Source organism: Micropterus dolomieu, linkage group LG09 (genome assembly GCF_021292245.1).
Source record: "Micropterus dolomieu isolate WLL.071019.BEF.003 ecotype Adirondacks linkage group LG09, ASM2129224v1, whole genome shotgun sequence".
Lineage (NCBI taxonomy): Eukaryota > Metazoa > Chordata > Actinopteri > Centrarchiformes > Centrarchidae > Micropterus > Micropterus dolomieu.
Window position 1 is genome coordinate 22830930 of NC_060158.1, and position 16545 is coordinate 22847474.

At 41.7% G+C, this 16545-nt stretch overlaps 1 protein-coding gene across 5 annotated transcripts in view; it reads right to left on the reverse strand.

Moving 5' to 3' along the window:
• The window catches only part of trioa (trio Rho guanine nucleotide exchange factor a), a 75122-nt gene that overhangs the window by 38824 nt on the left and 19753 nt on the right, over window positions 1-16545 (reverse strand). For all 5 annotated transcript variants that reach the window (XM_046059368.1, XM_046059367.1, XM_046059365.1 and 2 more), the window contains exons 3-5: window positions 5536-5610; window positions 2895-3009; window positions 1068-1260 (exon numbers count right to left, since the gene is read on the reverse strand). In XM_046059368.1, coding sequence (XP_045915324.1) covers window positions 1068-1260; window positions 2895-3009; window positions 5536-5610 — 383 coding nt within the window. The remainder of the gene's footprint in view (window positions 1-1067; window positions 1261-2894; window positions 3010-5535; window positions 5611-16545) is intronic.

A 16545-nucleotide genomic window follows, 5' to 3' on the forward strand; every position in this document is an offset into this window, starting at 1 on the left:
CCAATCACTGTCCGTGTGGCGTAGAAGGGCAGCTTGTGGACAACAGTAACCTGCCCTGTGGCATCTGCTCATTCTTCCTCTCAAATAATCAATAGGGTGTCATCGGACTACAGTGGACCTGTGAGCAATCAGAGCTTTTTCCACACCAGTGCATTCACTCACACAGCTACAGTCAGAAACTCGATGGAACGTATCAGAAACACACTGTGCAGGAATCCAAGTACATACTGTGCAAAGAAAACAGGGCTCCACCCACATTACAGTACATGGGTTTGCATGAACCCACGTCTCACCATGAACGAGAAGCGGATCATTATCATAGCAAGCAAGCGTCATTATTGACTGATCATACAGGAGGGTAAATATAAGCCAGTTTCTCGTAAATATATCATTTACATTAGCTGCAAAAATGTTTCCTGATGCTTGACTGACATCACAAACACTGGTCTTTGTGATCGGCTGCATGCTGTTTTAGAGGAATTTTTCTTCTAGTAGACAGCTGGCTGGTAATGTACGCACCCAAAGCAGTGGGGAGAGGAAAATAATGAAATGTGCTGACAATGAGGGGCTCAGCTGTGGCTACAGCAGCCAATGTCACAACTCAGCTGACACCAAATTAAAGGGAAAATGGTTGATTTTTTTTTCTGCTTTTAGAACTCATTACTTGAAAATGGCATATGCATAACTGAGGTACTTCATTTTTCTATATTAAAATTAATTACAGCATGCTAAAAATGTACTATAGCCAAGTCTATCCTAACCTCATCCTAACTGCTGCAGTTCCCATAATTCTCCTCTGGTTTAAACTTCAATTACATTATTCGTTATCTAATCTATAAAAAGTTCACCTATAGCTGACATGTATGGTAATTTACAACAACCATACTCTGGCATTTCCATCAATATTGTTAAATAAGTGTTTCTTTTATCCATTTCACAGGTTAAAAGCCATGTTTGCAACTTTTCAGACATAGGCAGCTAATAAAGTACGCAGTCAACAATCAATCTGTTACTTTAACAAATGCGCCACTGCACAGTAGAGAATCCAAAGGTTTTCCGCATCCTACCTCAAACTCAAACTTGGAGCTGCCGAAGTTGGTCCTCTGCTTCTGCCAGAAGTTGTCTGGTTTGATGATGAGAGCGACGTGGATGCAGGATGGAAACGACTCCTGCAGGATCTTCAGCAGAGGCTTGATGCTGTCCCACTTGGAGCCACGCATATCAACGATGACCGTGAAGCCATGTTTACACACCTCCTCGCTGGGATGGATGGATGGAGGTTGGCAGGGGCGGGAGGAATTAAAAAGAGTAGAGAGACAGGGAGAGAGGGGTTCATGTGAGGGAGGGGCGGTGAGAGATTGGCGACAGTATAATCCAGGGAGAGAGGAGACAGATGACAGGCGTGGGAAAGGATGAGAGGGGGAAAGAGAGAACAGAGAAGAGGTAGACATGGATTGAGAAAGGAAGAGAGAGAAAAAAGGGAGAGAAGAAAAAAAAAGACAATCAAAACAAACGGTGAGATGACGCATTTTCTATATTGTGAGAAGCCTACGCAGCAAGCACACATCCCACACACCCATCCACACAGAAACCTGCGACGAATGAGTCACAAATGTATGCACAAATATAAAAATCAGCACATTTGTGCATCAGCAACCTCATCTGCCTGTGGTGCCCTGTTTTGGCCGACATTGTCACATAACCTCTCACACACACACACACACCTGCAACAATAATCTGCTATTATTATGTAAGATCTTAAAAATAATTAATGATTTGAGGAGCAAAACTATTTTCGTTTCGGAATTTTAGTCCATTAGTCCAAAACTACTTCTTAAATCCACAAACCTGGACTGCTTGTTTTCCCTTTTGGTCATTTTACACATTTAGAAAATTTTTCTTCCCATCTTCCTTCAATTTTTAAAACAGCCATATCAAATATTATTGTAATATCCCTTTATTATTGCAATCTCTAAATAGCTCCATCCTTTTCCAAACCTCTCCCTCTGTAACAGCATGTCAGTAGATAGTCAGTGTGCAGCACTGTGCAGATGTTGCCTTTCCCAAAATAGAACACCTTTGGTCACCAAAAAAACACACAGTTGAGATATTATGAAGACATGCAAACAAGACATGATGGCAGTATGGTTATACATGCATAAAGGACATTAAAAAGTTTTTAAAAAATGATAATTTTCTAGCGAATTTACTCGCATTTTAAACCACACAGAGATAATGTGGTGACTTAAACGGAGATGAGAGTAGACAGAGAGAGTATGGATGGATTAAGACGGATTGAGGGAGGAGACAAGCGACAGATTAAAGAGACGGAGAAGTAAACAGAGAGAGCCGGAGAGAAGAGATGCTTTACCTGCAAGGCGAGGAGCTACTCGTCCACAGTAACTACTGCTGCTGCACCGCCTCAGCTACTGCGACACTTTGTTTTGCTTTCACACTCACACACACACACACACACACACACACACTTGCTCGCTCGCTCCCTCTCTCACACACACCTCCTCACACATGCGCTCTCCATCTCTGTCAGTTTTAATCCCCCCTCCCCTCTCCACTGCTTTCTCTCTCTGTTGATCCCTCCCTCCTTTCATCATTTGCTTTCTGATATACACCCCTCTCTTAGCTCAGGCTTTCCCTCTCTGCCTCAGCATCTCACTGTGCCTCTGATTTTTGGCAGCAAAGATGCTGCAGCAAGCTAACTGGTCTTGAATTATTTCGCTCTCCATTCCTCCCTCACATGCTCATCTCAGCTCTCCCACGTGTGTGCAGCCTGGTCCACTAGCTCTGGGGGTTCGCTTTGCTTTGAGGCATTGCTTCTCCTTCTCTTTAAAAACACACACACGCAGACCTCAGAGCAAATGTAATGAATGTGTAACCTGGGGATGCCAGCGAGGTACGCGATCAGTCTCCTCAGGTCGTCCGTTCGTATTCTGTCGTGGTTGCTGCGTGATGGAAACGTTAACACAGGACCACCGCGTCGGTCTCTGCCACCTGGAGCGAAACACACACACACACACACACACACACACAGAGGGAGTCAGATTATATCATATAGAAGAAAATATACTGTAGGTGTTCAAGGTATCGTTGCTTCATACCCAAAACTGAAAGTAAAATCTAACATTTCACAAATGTGTTTTAGTGGAAAGCACTGTTCATAATTCATTAAGTAATTACTGAGTGATAGGCTTCACAGATATGAGATGCTGAGCCTGCTAAATGAAACGCCTTTGGCAACATATATACAATTGATTTAAATTACTATTTGCTCTGCTCAGAGCTCTAAGCTAATAGGAGCATTGTAATAATACAAGGCAGACACTGAGAAACAATAACATAGAACATTATTAGAAAGGTTATTGTTAAAAATGTTATTCCCCAAACCGCTGCCTGATACTGCACATGTGCATCTCTCAGCAGAGGTGAGAAGGAAGCGAGATGACTCACCTCTTAGCTACTTCCATCATCAACTCTATAAAAAACTACCTGTTTAATTATTTTTACCCGATTGGGCAAGTGAGTTGCTAGATTTACTAGCCTGATGTGGCATTTTACTTGCGCCGGGCAATCAGGCAATCCTTATTGTTGAACTCTGCATACCTTAAGAATTATAAACAAGACTAAGAGTCTATAGCCACGCTAGCGGCTCTCTGAGGTTGTACTTAGGCACAGTAGTGCTTTGAACTAAGTGTTATTGCTAGCATGGCAACATGCTCATACAACGCTATCATGTTGATGTTTAGCAGGTATGTTTACTATTTCGCTATCTTAGTTTTGCATGTTAGCATGCCTAAATTTCCTAGTTATTGCTAACCACAAAGTAAAGATGAGGCTGATGATAATGTCATTAGTTTTGCACATATTTGGTCATAAACCAAAGTATTGGATACATTGAAATTTTGACCTGATGATGACACTAGATGTAAAGTCAGAGGATCAGCAAAGTGATTACAATTCATCCTGAGGGGGACATGAATGTTTGTATGAAATTTCATGGCAATCAATCCAATAGTTGTTGAGACATTCCACTCAAAATCATTAATCTCAAACTCCTAGAGGAAAAAGGCAAGGTGTCTCTAAAGCCAATATGATGCATCATCTGGGGACCATTAATGTCTGAACAAAATGTAATGCAAACTGTGTGATAGTTGTTTAGATAGGGTCAGACAGTCAGACAGACAATTTTATCCGTAGAGCTATGTCGCTTGCATGGCTAAAAATTTTAAACATAAATCAGATTATTAGCTTATTCCAAACACATGCAAGCTAAATGCATGGTTTCTCTATTTTAAGCAGTATCCCCACACAATTATTGCATAGCTGACATTTTGTGTGTTTACAGTATTTCTGACTTCAAGAGCCTCCAAGCCTGAATCCAACCTTTTGAATGTTATCATTTTAATTGGTAGTTGTGTAACATTTGCTGTTTACAGTACATACTCAGAGAGAGTGAATTATGATCATCTGATACTATAATAATAATAATAATATTTTGCTTCTAGTTCCTGACCGGTTGCAGAGGCAGAGAGCTGCTCCACTCACGTGGGAACTTGTAAACACAGGCTGACTGCGCTCAGCCCACAAATTAGTGAGTTCAGTCGGGTTGTTGTGCGCCTGTAGGCTCAACCCGGGTGCTCAGAGGAGAAAATCAAACGCTCACGTGGCAAAAATGAGTGAGGGCTAACATGGCCGATATATTAAAGGGGCCAGATTCAGGATAATGGGCTCAGCTCCTCTACATCCGTCCCTATTTTATTTCAATGCCAATTACTCCACAAGCGACTACTATGGGATGCGGTAGCTGAGAGTAAGTCATCTCCATGGCAACACCGCCCGATCTCTCCCTCTCTCAATTTCTGTGTTTGTCTGAGTCATCGTCCTCATCATTGTGTTTCTGTCTGTGACCTTCGCTGCACACACAAGGAGACAAAAGAGAAGTGTGCAAGCAACATGCGCGCGCACACACACACACACACACACACACTCTCTCTCTAATGTTTTTTGTGTTGTACAAATAATCCTGCTGGATGTTCTTGGCAGTTCTCGTCTCCAGCTAGGCCTCCTGTGAGTTTTCCCTGGCACACCTCGAGTGTGTGTGAGTGTCAGTATTTGTGTGTGTCAGACATGGCTGAGCTTCCCTTGGATTGGGCAAAGACACAGCTGTAGCTCTCTATTCTGTAGTCCTGCTGATACTGACTAAACAATGGATGTCTGTGTGCATGTATGTGTGTGAAGAAGGGTTGAGTGTCTGGGCCTCAGTCTGACCCGTAAGTTTTTACAGGCAGAGTGCACGGCTTATTATTATGTCCACATTGTGTGTGTGAGTGAGTGAGTGAGTGAGTGAGTGAGTGAGTGAGTGAGTGAGTGATTAAGTGAAACAAGCAGTGGGAGAATGTGTACAGTATACCTGCGAGCTGTGTGTTTATGCAAACTTAGGACTCAACTTTCATTAGCCTTGTCCACAGTGATCAGACACTCGATGTTGACAGACTTGTGAGACTAGACATACAGTCTTACCTGACAAAAAGGCAACTTTTTCTTTGAGGATGGGAAGTACCTCCATTGCTCTCATCTCCTCATTTCTCCTGAAACCTGGATAGAGAGTAAGGGAAGGGGAGAAGGGAAGAAAAAACACAAGGTTTTAATGAAAGAATTAAAAAAAGCACATCCCTTTTCTCCCTGTTCTTTCCCAGTTGATCGCCCATGACTTTTATTTTCCTCTTGAGAGCAGATTATTTGGGACAGAGCAGATTTTGTCCACTTGTAATCTGGAGATCTGCAGCTTTTAAACACAGGGGATTGAGTCCCATTTCGCATTACTTGCGTCATCAGGGAAAAAGTCGACAAGAATCACTCACACACACCAAGAGGAAGCACAGACGCTGTGGTCGGAGAAACAGTAGTGGTGAGACAAAGTGAGGCCAAAGTTGAAGTAAGTTCAGGGGAAACAAAGAGCTGTTGTAGCTCTTGCTGTAACAAAAGGTGAACTGGGGTAAAGCAAGCTTAAACTCCATAGGCCACCACCCAGAGTTAAGTTAAAGCATAACATTATTAAATACTGCAGATATTAAGAGGATTCCCACACAGTGAGTAGCTGGATAATTTTAATATCTACAAGTAAAGGTGTGTTCAGACTGTTTCCACTTGAGCAAAAGATTTGCGTGGCGCTGTGTCATGAAAGCCAATCAGTGCTGAGATTTTCCTGACGTCACAAATAATCTGAAATGCAGGACAAACTTATTGTCGCCATCTGTGGGCACCCGCAGCTCTGCATCTTTATTGTACAGTGACAGAACAAAGGAGAGGGCTTGGAGGAGAGTGAGCGAAGCCATCCTAACCAACTACATGATAAGTTCTCAAGATAGCTGTGGCCGGGGTGGGTACCATCCTTTGGATCTGCGCAGGCACCTCACCGACATCACTGATGCTCAGTAGATCGGTACCAATAGTCAGCAGTTTCAATCACCCGCTGCAGAGCCCTCTGATCCTGGGTTGTGAACATCTCATGCCAATTGGTGATGTTTCCAATCAGGATACCTGCACCAAATGTCATGGGAATCCATCCAATAGTTGCTGAGATATGTCAGTCTGGACCAAAATGGATTACCAACCTACTGACAGACCAAAATTGCCATTTATAGAGCAATGCTGCTGGTAAGGGTAAAAATTATTACCCTAATTACCCTACTTAACAAATGTTTTAAACCTTATAAATACTGGGCATCGTCAACTGACAGCATGTTTTCAATTTAGAAATTGAGACAACGCAGCTTTTAAAATTTCCCTCCACCTTCTGTACAAACCACAGCCAGGAGATTTCTAAATGGCACCGTTGGAGAAGGCCAACAAGCTGTCAGCTGAGAAAAATGAATATAAATATAGTTACTTTACCCACTTCAACTCTGTTTGCCTCGTCTTACACTACAAATCTCTGACATTTTCCTATAAATAAGTGTCTGCTAGTACTTGCTCATACTCAGTGATTATCACAAAATAGTGGTGGGAACTTTTAGTTGCTTAATAAAATGCTTTAACATTTTCTCAACACTGGCTTTCTAATAACTGTGGCTCTTTCTTGGGAAAAAATCCTCTGGCACATCACACAAGGACTGATGTGTTTTATATACTGGTCTGTATGGAATAAACGGAAGAAGAACTGCATTGCTAGCATGAGAACTGATGCAAAAAAAACGCCCACAGCAATAATCTCAACTATAAATTGTCACCCTATAAATGTCAAACTGGATCTCCCGGGTCTGTGGGTGCCAAAATTTCCTCCCGTTGTGATGCTAATATTCTGTCAGGAGTGAACGGATGGCTGTTGGGAGATATTCAATAAGTGAAAATCTGTTCAAGTAGCACACATACAAGTCCCTGATGTGATTAAACTCACATCTCAACTTCAACACACACACACACACGTGGATAGAATGGGCCCAGATTTTGTCCTTGAGACTGAACAGAGGTCTGGTTTGTGTGACTGATGACTCAGACAAGTCATACTCCCCAAGTGTCTCTTTTTCTGTTGTTCTGTCTTTGACCTTCTGCGTCTCACTGACTTTCTTAACTTTTTCATCCTCGACCTGGTTGTTAGAGAAAGATTCCTACTCCGTTTTCCAATACAGGTTATCGTAAACATTCATTAAGGTAAGCTTTTTATATGTTTTACACAAATTAGACTAAAATTAAAGGAAACGTTTGACATTTTGGGAGCCAGTTAGCTTAGTTTAGCATAAAGGCTAGGAAAACATCTAGCCTGGTTCTGTCCAATTCTAACAAAATCTGCCTACCAGCACTTCCATAGCTGACCAGTTAACATGCTATATCTCAAAAGGGCCCCCTTGTTGGCCCCCTTTCCAGTCTTTGTGCTAAGCTAAGCAAACTGACTGCTGGCTGTGGCAGCATACTGTATTTAACAGACAGATATCAAAGTGTGCGCTCTGAACTATTCAGAGACAGAAAGAAAAAAAGAGAGAAAGAAAAGATGATGGAATATATTTCCTGTCTCTACATACATCTACTGTGTCTTGTAGTGGTAGAGGTGAACTGATTAGACACACACACGCGCTCACAAATTGTTTTGAGTCCAAGGGAAGCAGTGATCTCTCTGTTGGCCTTCTACTATTGTTATGATGCAAACCCTCACACCCACAGATCCACACACCCCTCTCAGGCACTCGTAGTGAATTGTACCTCAGCGTCTGCTCTCAGCATGCCGTTGTATTTATGACTGTATACTAATGAGATGCTAATTCTATTTCTGCCACCGGAGGAGATGGACGAGAATCAGGGCTTGTCTCTATTTTTACTCTCCTTTCCTCCTCTCATTTGTCCCCTGACGTCCCTCAGGGTGCCACAAAAAACAAATTGGCATGATCAACTACATTTCCCACTGCGCTCCTGTAGAGAGTGAGCTTGTAGTTCTTAATAGATGGAACATGAGAGGAGGTTAATGCAGACAGAGAGCTCCCGCTCTGCCTCTATTTCTGGGAGCCATACATGGACCAGATCTCACTCTCTATGGAGACAGCAAGGGAGTCAAATTAGACCGCTACTCATAATTAGTTTCATTATTGATGAGCGTATCAATTGTTTTTAGCTCAATCATGTCTGCAAATGCTCACATTTGAGAAGCTATAACCACTTAATCTTTGCAAGTTTTGCTTGAAAAGTGAATTAAATTATTAATTGGTGAGAAAAATCTGATAATCAGATGAACTGTTCTTGCTAATAACAAAAAGAAAGAAAGAAAAAGATAATTGACTGCTCTAGGTTCAAATAATGTGCCACGGAGAACGAAGAGTATTCTTTTCATTGAAAAAATATTTAGCAACTTTACCTTATGTGATAGAAAAGGGCATATCTTTTGTGCTAAACAATTTGATGACATCACATTGGGTTTTAGGAAATTATTTATTTATTTCCATTTTCTGACATTTTATAGATCGAATATTTGAATGAGAAAATAAACCCTACATGAATCTACTAGACACTAATGAGCAAGGGGCTGCAACAAACACTTTTCATTTTGGATTAACCAGGGATTATTTTTCAATGTATTGCTTAATTGTTTACTTTCTTAAAAGGTCAGGAAATTGTGAAAAATTTATTTGTCTAAAATAATACTGTATTTTCTCACATAGTGCAAATATGATGATTTTGTAGAAAATGATACACTTAAGCTACCCAACAGTATATCAAATAGTTCAAATTTGCTCAACCTTAAACATCTACAGAGGTAAAATGTAGCAGTAACAATCTCCCCCCCTAGCGACCAGCGGAAACACTGAAAACTCGAATATTAATATGGTCATCTGCTATAGAAAAAGACAAATTCATTTTGAGATAATCAGCATCGGCAGATGCCTGCACTCACAAGGAAAATAAACAAAAAATATCTGTGGAAAGATCTGCAGGCAGCCTTGTCAGTGTGGCTGCTGTGGAACAATGTTAGCGCTCCCCCTTGTGAGTTTTGGGAAAGTAGTGAAAAAGTTTCTCTCATCCTAAATGACAGCAAATCTTATCTAAAACCATTACTGCCTTGTGTTAGATGTACTGTAGAGAATAATGCAGTTGAATGACCACTCACTTTCCATTAAACACCAGTCATGATCTGAAATCTGAAACAGAAACATACATGGGCTATGCTTTATTCATTAAAATTCCATCTAAAACAACATGTTACATGTTGTAAGATAACATGTATTAGATTGTACTGCATGGAATAATGGAATTTTCTTTGCTTTGATATCGGCATTATAGATCAGCCTTTGGCCGCCCTGCTCTCTAAATATCGGCATCAGCCATTGAAAAACTCATATCGGCCGACCACTAATCTGCTGTATCGCAAATTCATCAATATATTCCGTATATCGCCCAGACCTAGTTGCCCATTATTTATCTGACGATCGACTAATCAATCAAGCAACTAAACATTACAGCTCTACACAGGCTACAAAACATTAGTGCTTCATTACTGGTGCATGTTGAGGGTAAAGGAACACAAATGGATGATGATTCAGCATCTTTTCACCATGGCGTGATTCATCTTCTAAAGCAAAGACAAGCTTTGATGTTTCCTGGCAGCCAGCCAATCAGACGGCTGCAGCAGCATAATAAAAAACCTCATGTTGACTAGATGACAAGCAGAAAACCACTACGAGAGAGAGTGAGAGAGAGAGAGAGCGAGCGAGAGAGAGACCGTAGTACAGGTACTGTACAGTCAATTATGGTAAGCCCAGATATACACACACACACACACACACACACACACACACACACATTTTTAACCCACAAACCCCCTCCTTCCAAATCCTCCTTTTCTTCCTCTTTAAATGTCACAATCCAACAATTATCTGAAAGGTCACATCCTTGGATACACTGACAGACATCATCACTCTATTCAGGGCATTCCAGTAACAATTATTTCTTTCCTTCTACCTCAGCTAGCGATCTCCTGCATCTACCACAAAAGCCCTCCAGAAAATTGCAGGAAGTTGTTGCATCCACAAAAATGCAACTGGATTGTTAATTCAACTGTTAGTGGACCAACCGGTGTTTTTGCCACTTGTATGATGATAACAAATCTGTGATTTTATCCTGTGTGAATACATATTAGTGCATAATCGCTAGTGCATTTTCTGCTTCTAAATGGCATGGTATCTGGAGGTATCTGAATGTGATGACATCTTTTCTATGAATAGCCTGACAATGAAAGTTTACAGTACAACCTCCAGTACACAAAAGGTAAGTTTAAACCACACAGACACATCACTTGCCTGTGCTCTGGGACAGGAGAAAGTGGCACAGCAGCTAAATATAGAGTGGCCAGGTCACACACACACACACACACAGGAAATGACAGGTGGACAGACAAACAGAAGAGGAAGGAAAAGAGAGATGTAATGACTGTCATCGCTGTCAGATACACAATCATTTCTATCACCTTTCTTTCCTTTATTCCCTTTTCTATTATTCCAGCCCTCTTTTCCTTTAACTTTGTTCTTCCTTTATTTTCAACTGTGTTTTCACTTCATTTAAAGCAATCGGCCATTGGGGGCAAATGAGGGATAAGGAGGAAGAGTAGGAAAAGGAAAGAAGCGTGATGACCTAATGGTAGATCTGTAATTGCCACACACCACCAGACTTAGCATTGTACCTGTCAGCTGGATGAGGGCGGAGCCTGTCTGGACATACCGCCACTTGTGATTGGTTGCCCAGCAAGTCATGCTTGATAATTCTTCCATAAATTGTAAAACAAAAAAAAAAAAATCCATAAATTGCTGCAGATTTGGCTTTGTTTGCTGATGGGGAAACGTAGCCCGTTGCTACCACCAGCTAATGATAGAGTGATGGGCCGATGTGCTGAAGGGATCTCAATCCACTATGGGCAGAGAGTCGGAGCAGCTGAGGCTAATCCTGGGATTCCTGAGGGAAGATATTCCAATCCAGCAGACAACCAAAACCGCCCATTTTGGTGTTGTCTACACATCCACATGGAAAAGCTGGCGCAAACATTTCCGAGCAGAAACACAGCTATTATTGTAGTCTGTTTCAGTGCACACCAGCGCACAGTGTAGATACACCTCATGCGGCATTAGATGAGCTGCTAATCTGCATGTCTTTTGGAAAGACAGGTTCCTGGAGGTAATCCTCAATGTCTAGGAGGGGCAATCATTATAATATGCCTGCACGGCATGTACACACCCTGAGAAGCTGCTTAGGATCAGGAGGGAGACTCGGGATTGATGGGGGAAACCCTTATAGAGTAGGAGAGGGTTAGACATAACATCAAATACACGTCAGTCTTTCCTTCCCTTCTGTTGCTCCAGTGGAGCCACTCAGTGGCAAACAGTTGTAGACTGAGGTTGTGCTGGGCAGCTTACACATCTTTATATCTCTTCGTGTATAAACATTTAGCAATTTAGCCCAGAAACCATCATAAAGATTAATATGTGCATGTGTCTGAATATGTGCCACAAAGTGTTAAGGCCTGAGTACAAAGCCCTCGTATTTTTTCCAACCCATTATATCTAGAGGTCACAACATTATCATTATGGTGTACAGTTGTCTTCACTATTTTCTGACATTTTATAGACAAACAATGAATCAACTAAATAATCAGCAGATAATGAAAATATTTATTAGTTGCAACCTTTCAAGAGACTACCTCTAATATGTCCTGCAGAACTGATCATTCTGAAACAGTGGTTGATTAACAGGTAAGTTTCTACTGTAATCAGTGGTGCTGGGTAGCTCCACTGCAGGCAGCACCACAAAAACATGCTTTGACACGGCTAAACAATATGACATCTTAGGAAAACAGCATAATTTCATCATTATGTTAGCAAAACTGGCTTCAAAACAAATACAACCACCACAAAACTTTATCTTTACCTTTCTTTATCTTGAAAACAATGACATGATCAAGTTGTGATGTTGAAATAATGGCTTTAGAAATGGATCTGCAAACATAGCCACGCTGGGTGAACATTTCCCACACACTGACAATAAGAGAGCAGCCCACCGAGGTAAATTAGGTCTACCAAGGAACTTTCTGTTTTGGATTCATTCTGAGTGCCGTGATGCATGAAGTTGCTGGGCACGCTAAATGAAAGGTAAATAACAAGTAGTCAATGTTTACCCGCCAGTGATGAAGTACAATGACAAACTGTGGTAAACACCAGAATATGAAATTTCATGACATTCCTCATTTTATTTATAATGAATAAGCCATTAGCTACAGCTGATGAGGTCATTACCTTGTTGCCGATGTCTAAATTAAAAAATTCAGAGGCGTCCATTGCAAAGCCTTGGATTCCCAAGAAGAATTTACTCTCCAAATGCAGAGGTGAACAGTATTTTCCAGAACGCTCGTCTGTCCCATATGACAGTAATGTACGTTTACTAGATAAACCTTTCCGAATCGACAATTTTGTGGGTCACTGGTCCTGTGTGAAGGGGCTAGCGTTGAAACGCAGTAACCACTGATATGGCTACACCCCTCAGCGTGAAAAGGGCAAGGGATGAGAGGGAAATGCCAGAAATGTCCATCATCCTTTGCTGTGTGGAAACTACCACAACATAAGTCACTTCTTCATTCCAGGTCAGGACTGTTACAGGGTCGTGTGTCTGTGTGTCAGAATATGTCAACAGTCAACTCACACCTCAGACGCTTGAGACTTGTAGCCTCCAAAGGTCAAGTGGGCATTTGACTGGCTGATACAACAAAGCAGTTTACTCAAAAACACAACGACAAGACTGCACCATAGAGATTGAGACAAATAGCAAAGGGAGGGGTTAGAGCATGTGTGTTTCTGTGAAAAAAAAACAAAAAAAAAACACAACAGTATGCAACAGCTGTCTGGACCACGACAGATGGGACGAGTGGTACAGTCAGTCAGCAAAGGGAGGGGAAAAGTTGTCAACATACCACAAAAAGAGCACACACACACACACACACGGCATCTTCCTTATCTGATTAAACAGCAGTTACATACAGGCGTAATCTCATAATGGCTCCCCGGCAGCTGATTTGGACAAATCGGTTCTAAACCAGCTGTTGTGGGTCAAGAGAAACCAGAACCGTGCACATGTGTGAGCATCCCTGCATAACTGCGGACTTCCCACATTCAAAGCGTGCCAGAAATTCCTTGCTGAGGGATGTGTGGGAATGGCAGGAATTCCTTGAGGCAGAGGGAGTGGACAGGAATAGGGCGTCCATGACCTGGACGCCTGACCTACATCCTGATCACAGACGCTCTAGAAAGCTGGGTTAGGAAAGAACAGATCCTGGCCAGTGTAGTTTTATTTGACTGCATGCTTATTGTATTCCTGAATGTTTCACTGTGGGGAAACTCTTAAACGGAATTAATTTGATTTTGACCCTTTACATTGAATATATCGATTTAAATGTATTTTGGACTCGAATTCATTTTATACAAAAATTGCAACCTAAATGCTCCCAAACTATGTGAAACGACGTTACACACGATAGCTCTGCTTTAATCTTGAGAAGCTGCAGACTCTATTCATTAGTCACTGTAACTTACTTTGTACATTTCCAGATAAAGCTTGTGGGTCTTTTGAAAGTACTTTTGAAAGTACTGTTGAAAAACGATAATATTCTTTGAAAGGTTCATCAATCGTGATAAATGATGCTTTCGGTGGTGTTTAAACACCTTACATAATGAATTTTTATTTTTTTTTTACCTTAGAATGAGCCAGTTCTACATAAATGTGGGTCCCCCTTACATGTAGGTTGCCATGTCGTGTCACCTTGTTTCTATAGTAGCCGAAAACGGACAAACGGTGCTACAGAGCGTGTTTCGTCACTACTTGTTCTTCTTCTTGTATAATTCTGGCAGTGTAGACACTCGTCACTACGTTGAACGCGTATGAAGAAGAAGTAATAATAATAATAATAATAATAATAAACAGTCTGAGTAGTCATCTGGTTTATTAGAAGTAAGATGAGAAGTGAAATTGGAAGACCACACGTATTATTAAGCACAAACGTTTGGATCTTCGTCCTCAAAGAAGCGAAAACACGAAGAAGCCAGACAAAGTACGGAAAGATAATGGCAGAAATCAAGGTTATAATTGTTGTGGATTTTCCCATGTGGAAGGTGCTGATGCAGGATAAATGTTTTCAAAGCGGCGCTGACGTTGCCTGTTTTTCTGCCGGACATGTAATTAAGTTAGTACAATTTTAGCGATGCAAATGAAAACTGTTGTTTGATAACTTTAGCTAGCAGATGGGCATAATCACAGAGAGAAGTAACGTCTTCCCTTGTCAGTGGTGTGAAATATGTAGCTGGATTAATTTCACGTAGTTATTTTTCTTGATTCGACAATCACTGTGCGGGGGAGGGGGTTAGTATACAGTCAATTCCTGTTAACCTGGATGAGTTTTACAAGATACAAAGAAATGTGGTACTACTGTCTGAAAATGCGGAAGTTGGTGCTGGTAATGTTGAGCACGCTCTGGGAGAAGAATGATCCTTTTTCAGTGATCACAGACTTTTCTGACACTCTACGTAATGCCAAAACATGAATCCCTCTCTTTTGTGGTTCTGCAATACTACTGTGCATTTAAAAGGCTGCAATAAATTGAAATTAGAAGAGGGTGACAGATACGTGTGTGTGTAAGTGAGTGATGCAGGTGTCATTTTTCCTGTGTCTCAAACAGAGGCAGAGGATGTTAAAAGATTTCAATTCAATTTCATTATGTTTCCTTCTTCATCTTACTCGCTTGTCTCATCTGCCTCACTGTATTTGTTGACTCTTCTTCCATTCATGTCACGAACATTACAATTGCTTTTATGTTCCTTGTGGGGTTTTTAGGGTTTTTTTTTTTAAAACAGCCAGCAACTTTGTCTTACACGTCCCCTCCTGTCTGGCTGCCATAGGCCTACAGCCAGCTGTCGACCACCCTCTTGGTCCTAGAGGAGCAGCTTTGATTGGCTGCAGCACAGGAGGGTGTTGCCCTTGTGGACAGTGATGAAACAAGAGGGGCTGATCTGATTGGCTGTTGTGATCAGACACAGCTGTGGCACTCTAACAATGCACCTACTGTGGGCACAGCTGGCACAGGCTATGCCACTATACACACAAGGGTGATAACTGGTTAACAAGAAAGAATATGGGATTACAACCCAATATATACCCATATTTTTAGTTGCCATTTATGTTAATTCACTTTGTGAATGTTCCAATTTCTTTACATAAATATTCAGTGTTCCGACCCAAATTGTAGTCTCATTGGGGTAGGGAAGCCTGCACTGCATTATTAGCCACTAAAACTCTCTGCTAGCAGCTCTTTAAGGCAAAGGGAGGCAGGTTTCACTACATTTTAAAGCCTGACACCCCTTAACTTGTTGTGTGAAAACTTCCCAACACCACTGGAATGATTTCTCTAGCTAACAGTCTGGTCTCATCCAAGACTGACAGCGCAGACGAAAAGGTGCAATTTGTGCAGCACGTATTTCATGCTGCATTAAAAATCAGGCCCCGCCGATGAAAAGGGGGTATCATTATCTTGACACACCGAGCTGACAGCGTAAGTGATTAAACAGCACAGGGTGGGTGTTTGTTTCCAGTCCACTCAGACGCTCCATGTCCTGCCCCATTTTCCTTTTTTTGTCCCCAAATCTGAGTTTTGGCCTTGGAGAGAGCGACAGAGAGCGCCCCATCTTTCCTTTACCTCCGCCTCTTTCTGTTCTCTCCATCCGTCCAGACCTCTAATAGCAGGGTAGGCTAACCGAGCGAGAAACAGGCCAGGGTTACCCCAGCGACCCAAACACAGCAGGGGAGGAGGGGAGTGAGAGGAGGGAGAATAGAAAGACATAAAGAGAGGGAATAGAGAAAAGACGGCTTGTTATTGGTGCCAAGAGTTCATTCGTCCGGGTCTGTTAATGCCACCTGATCTCATTCTGACAAACCGGGACGAGACAGAGAAAAAGCACAGTAGGCGACAATAAGATTTATGCACAAAAATCTGATACTATTATGATAGAGAGGGGGAAA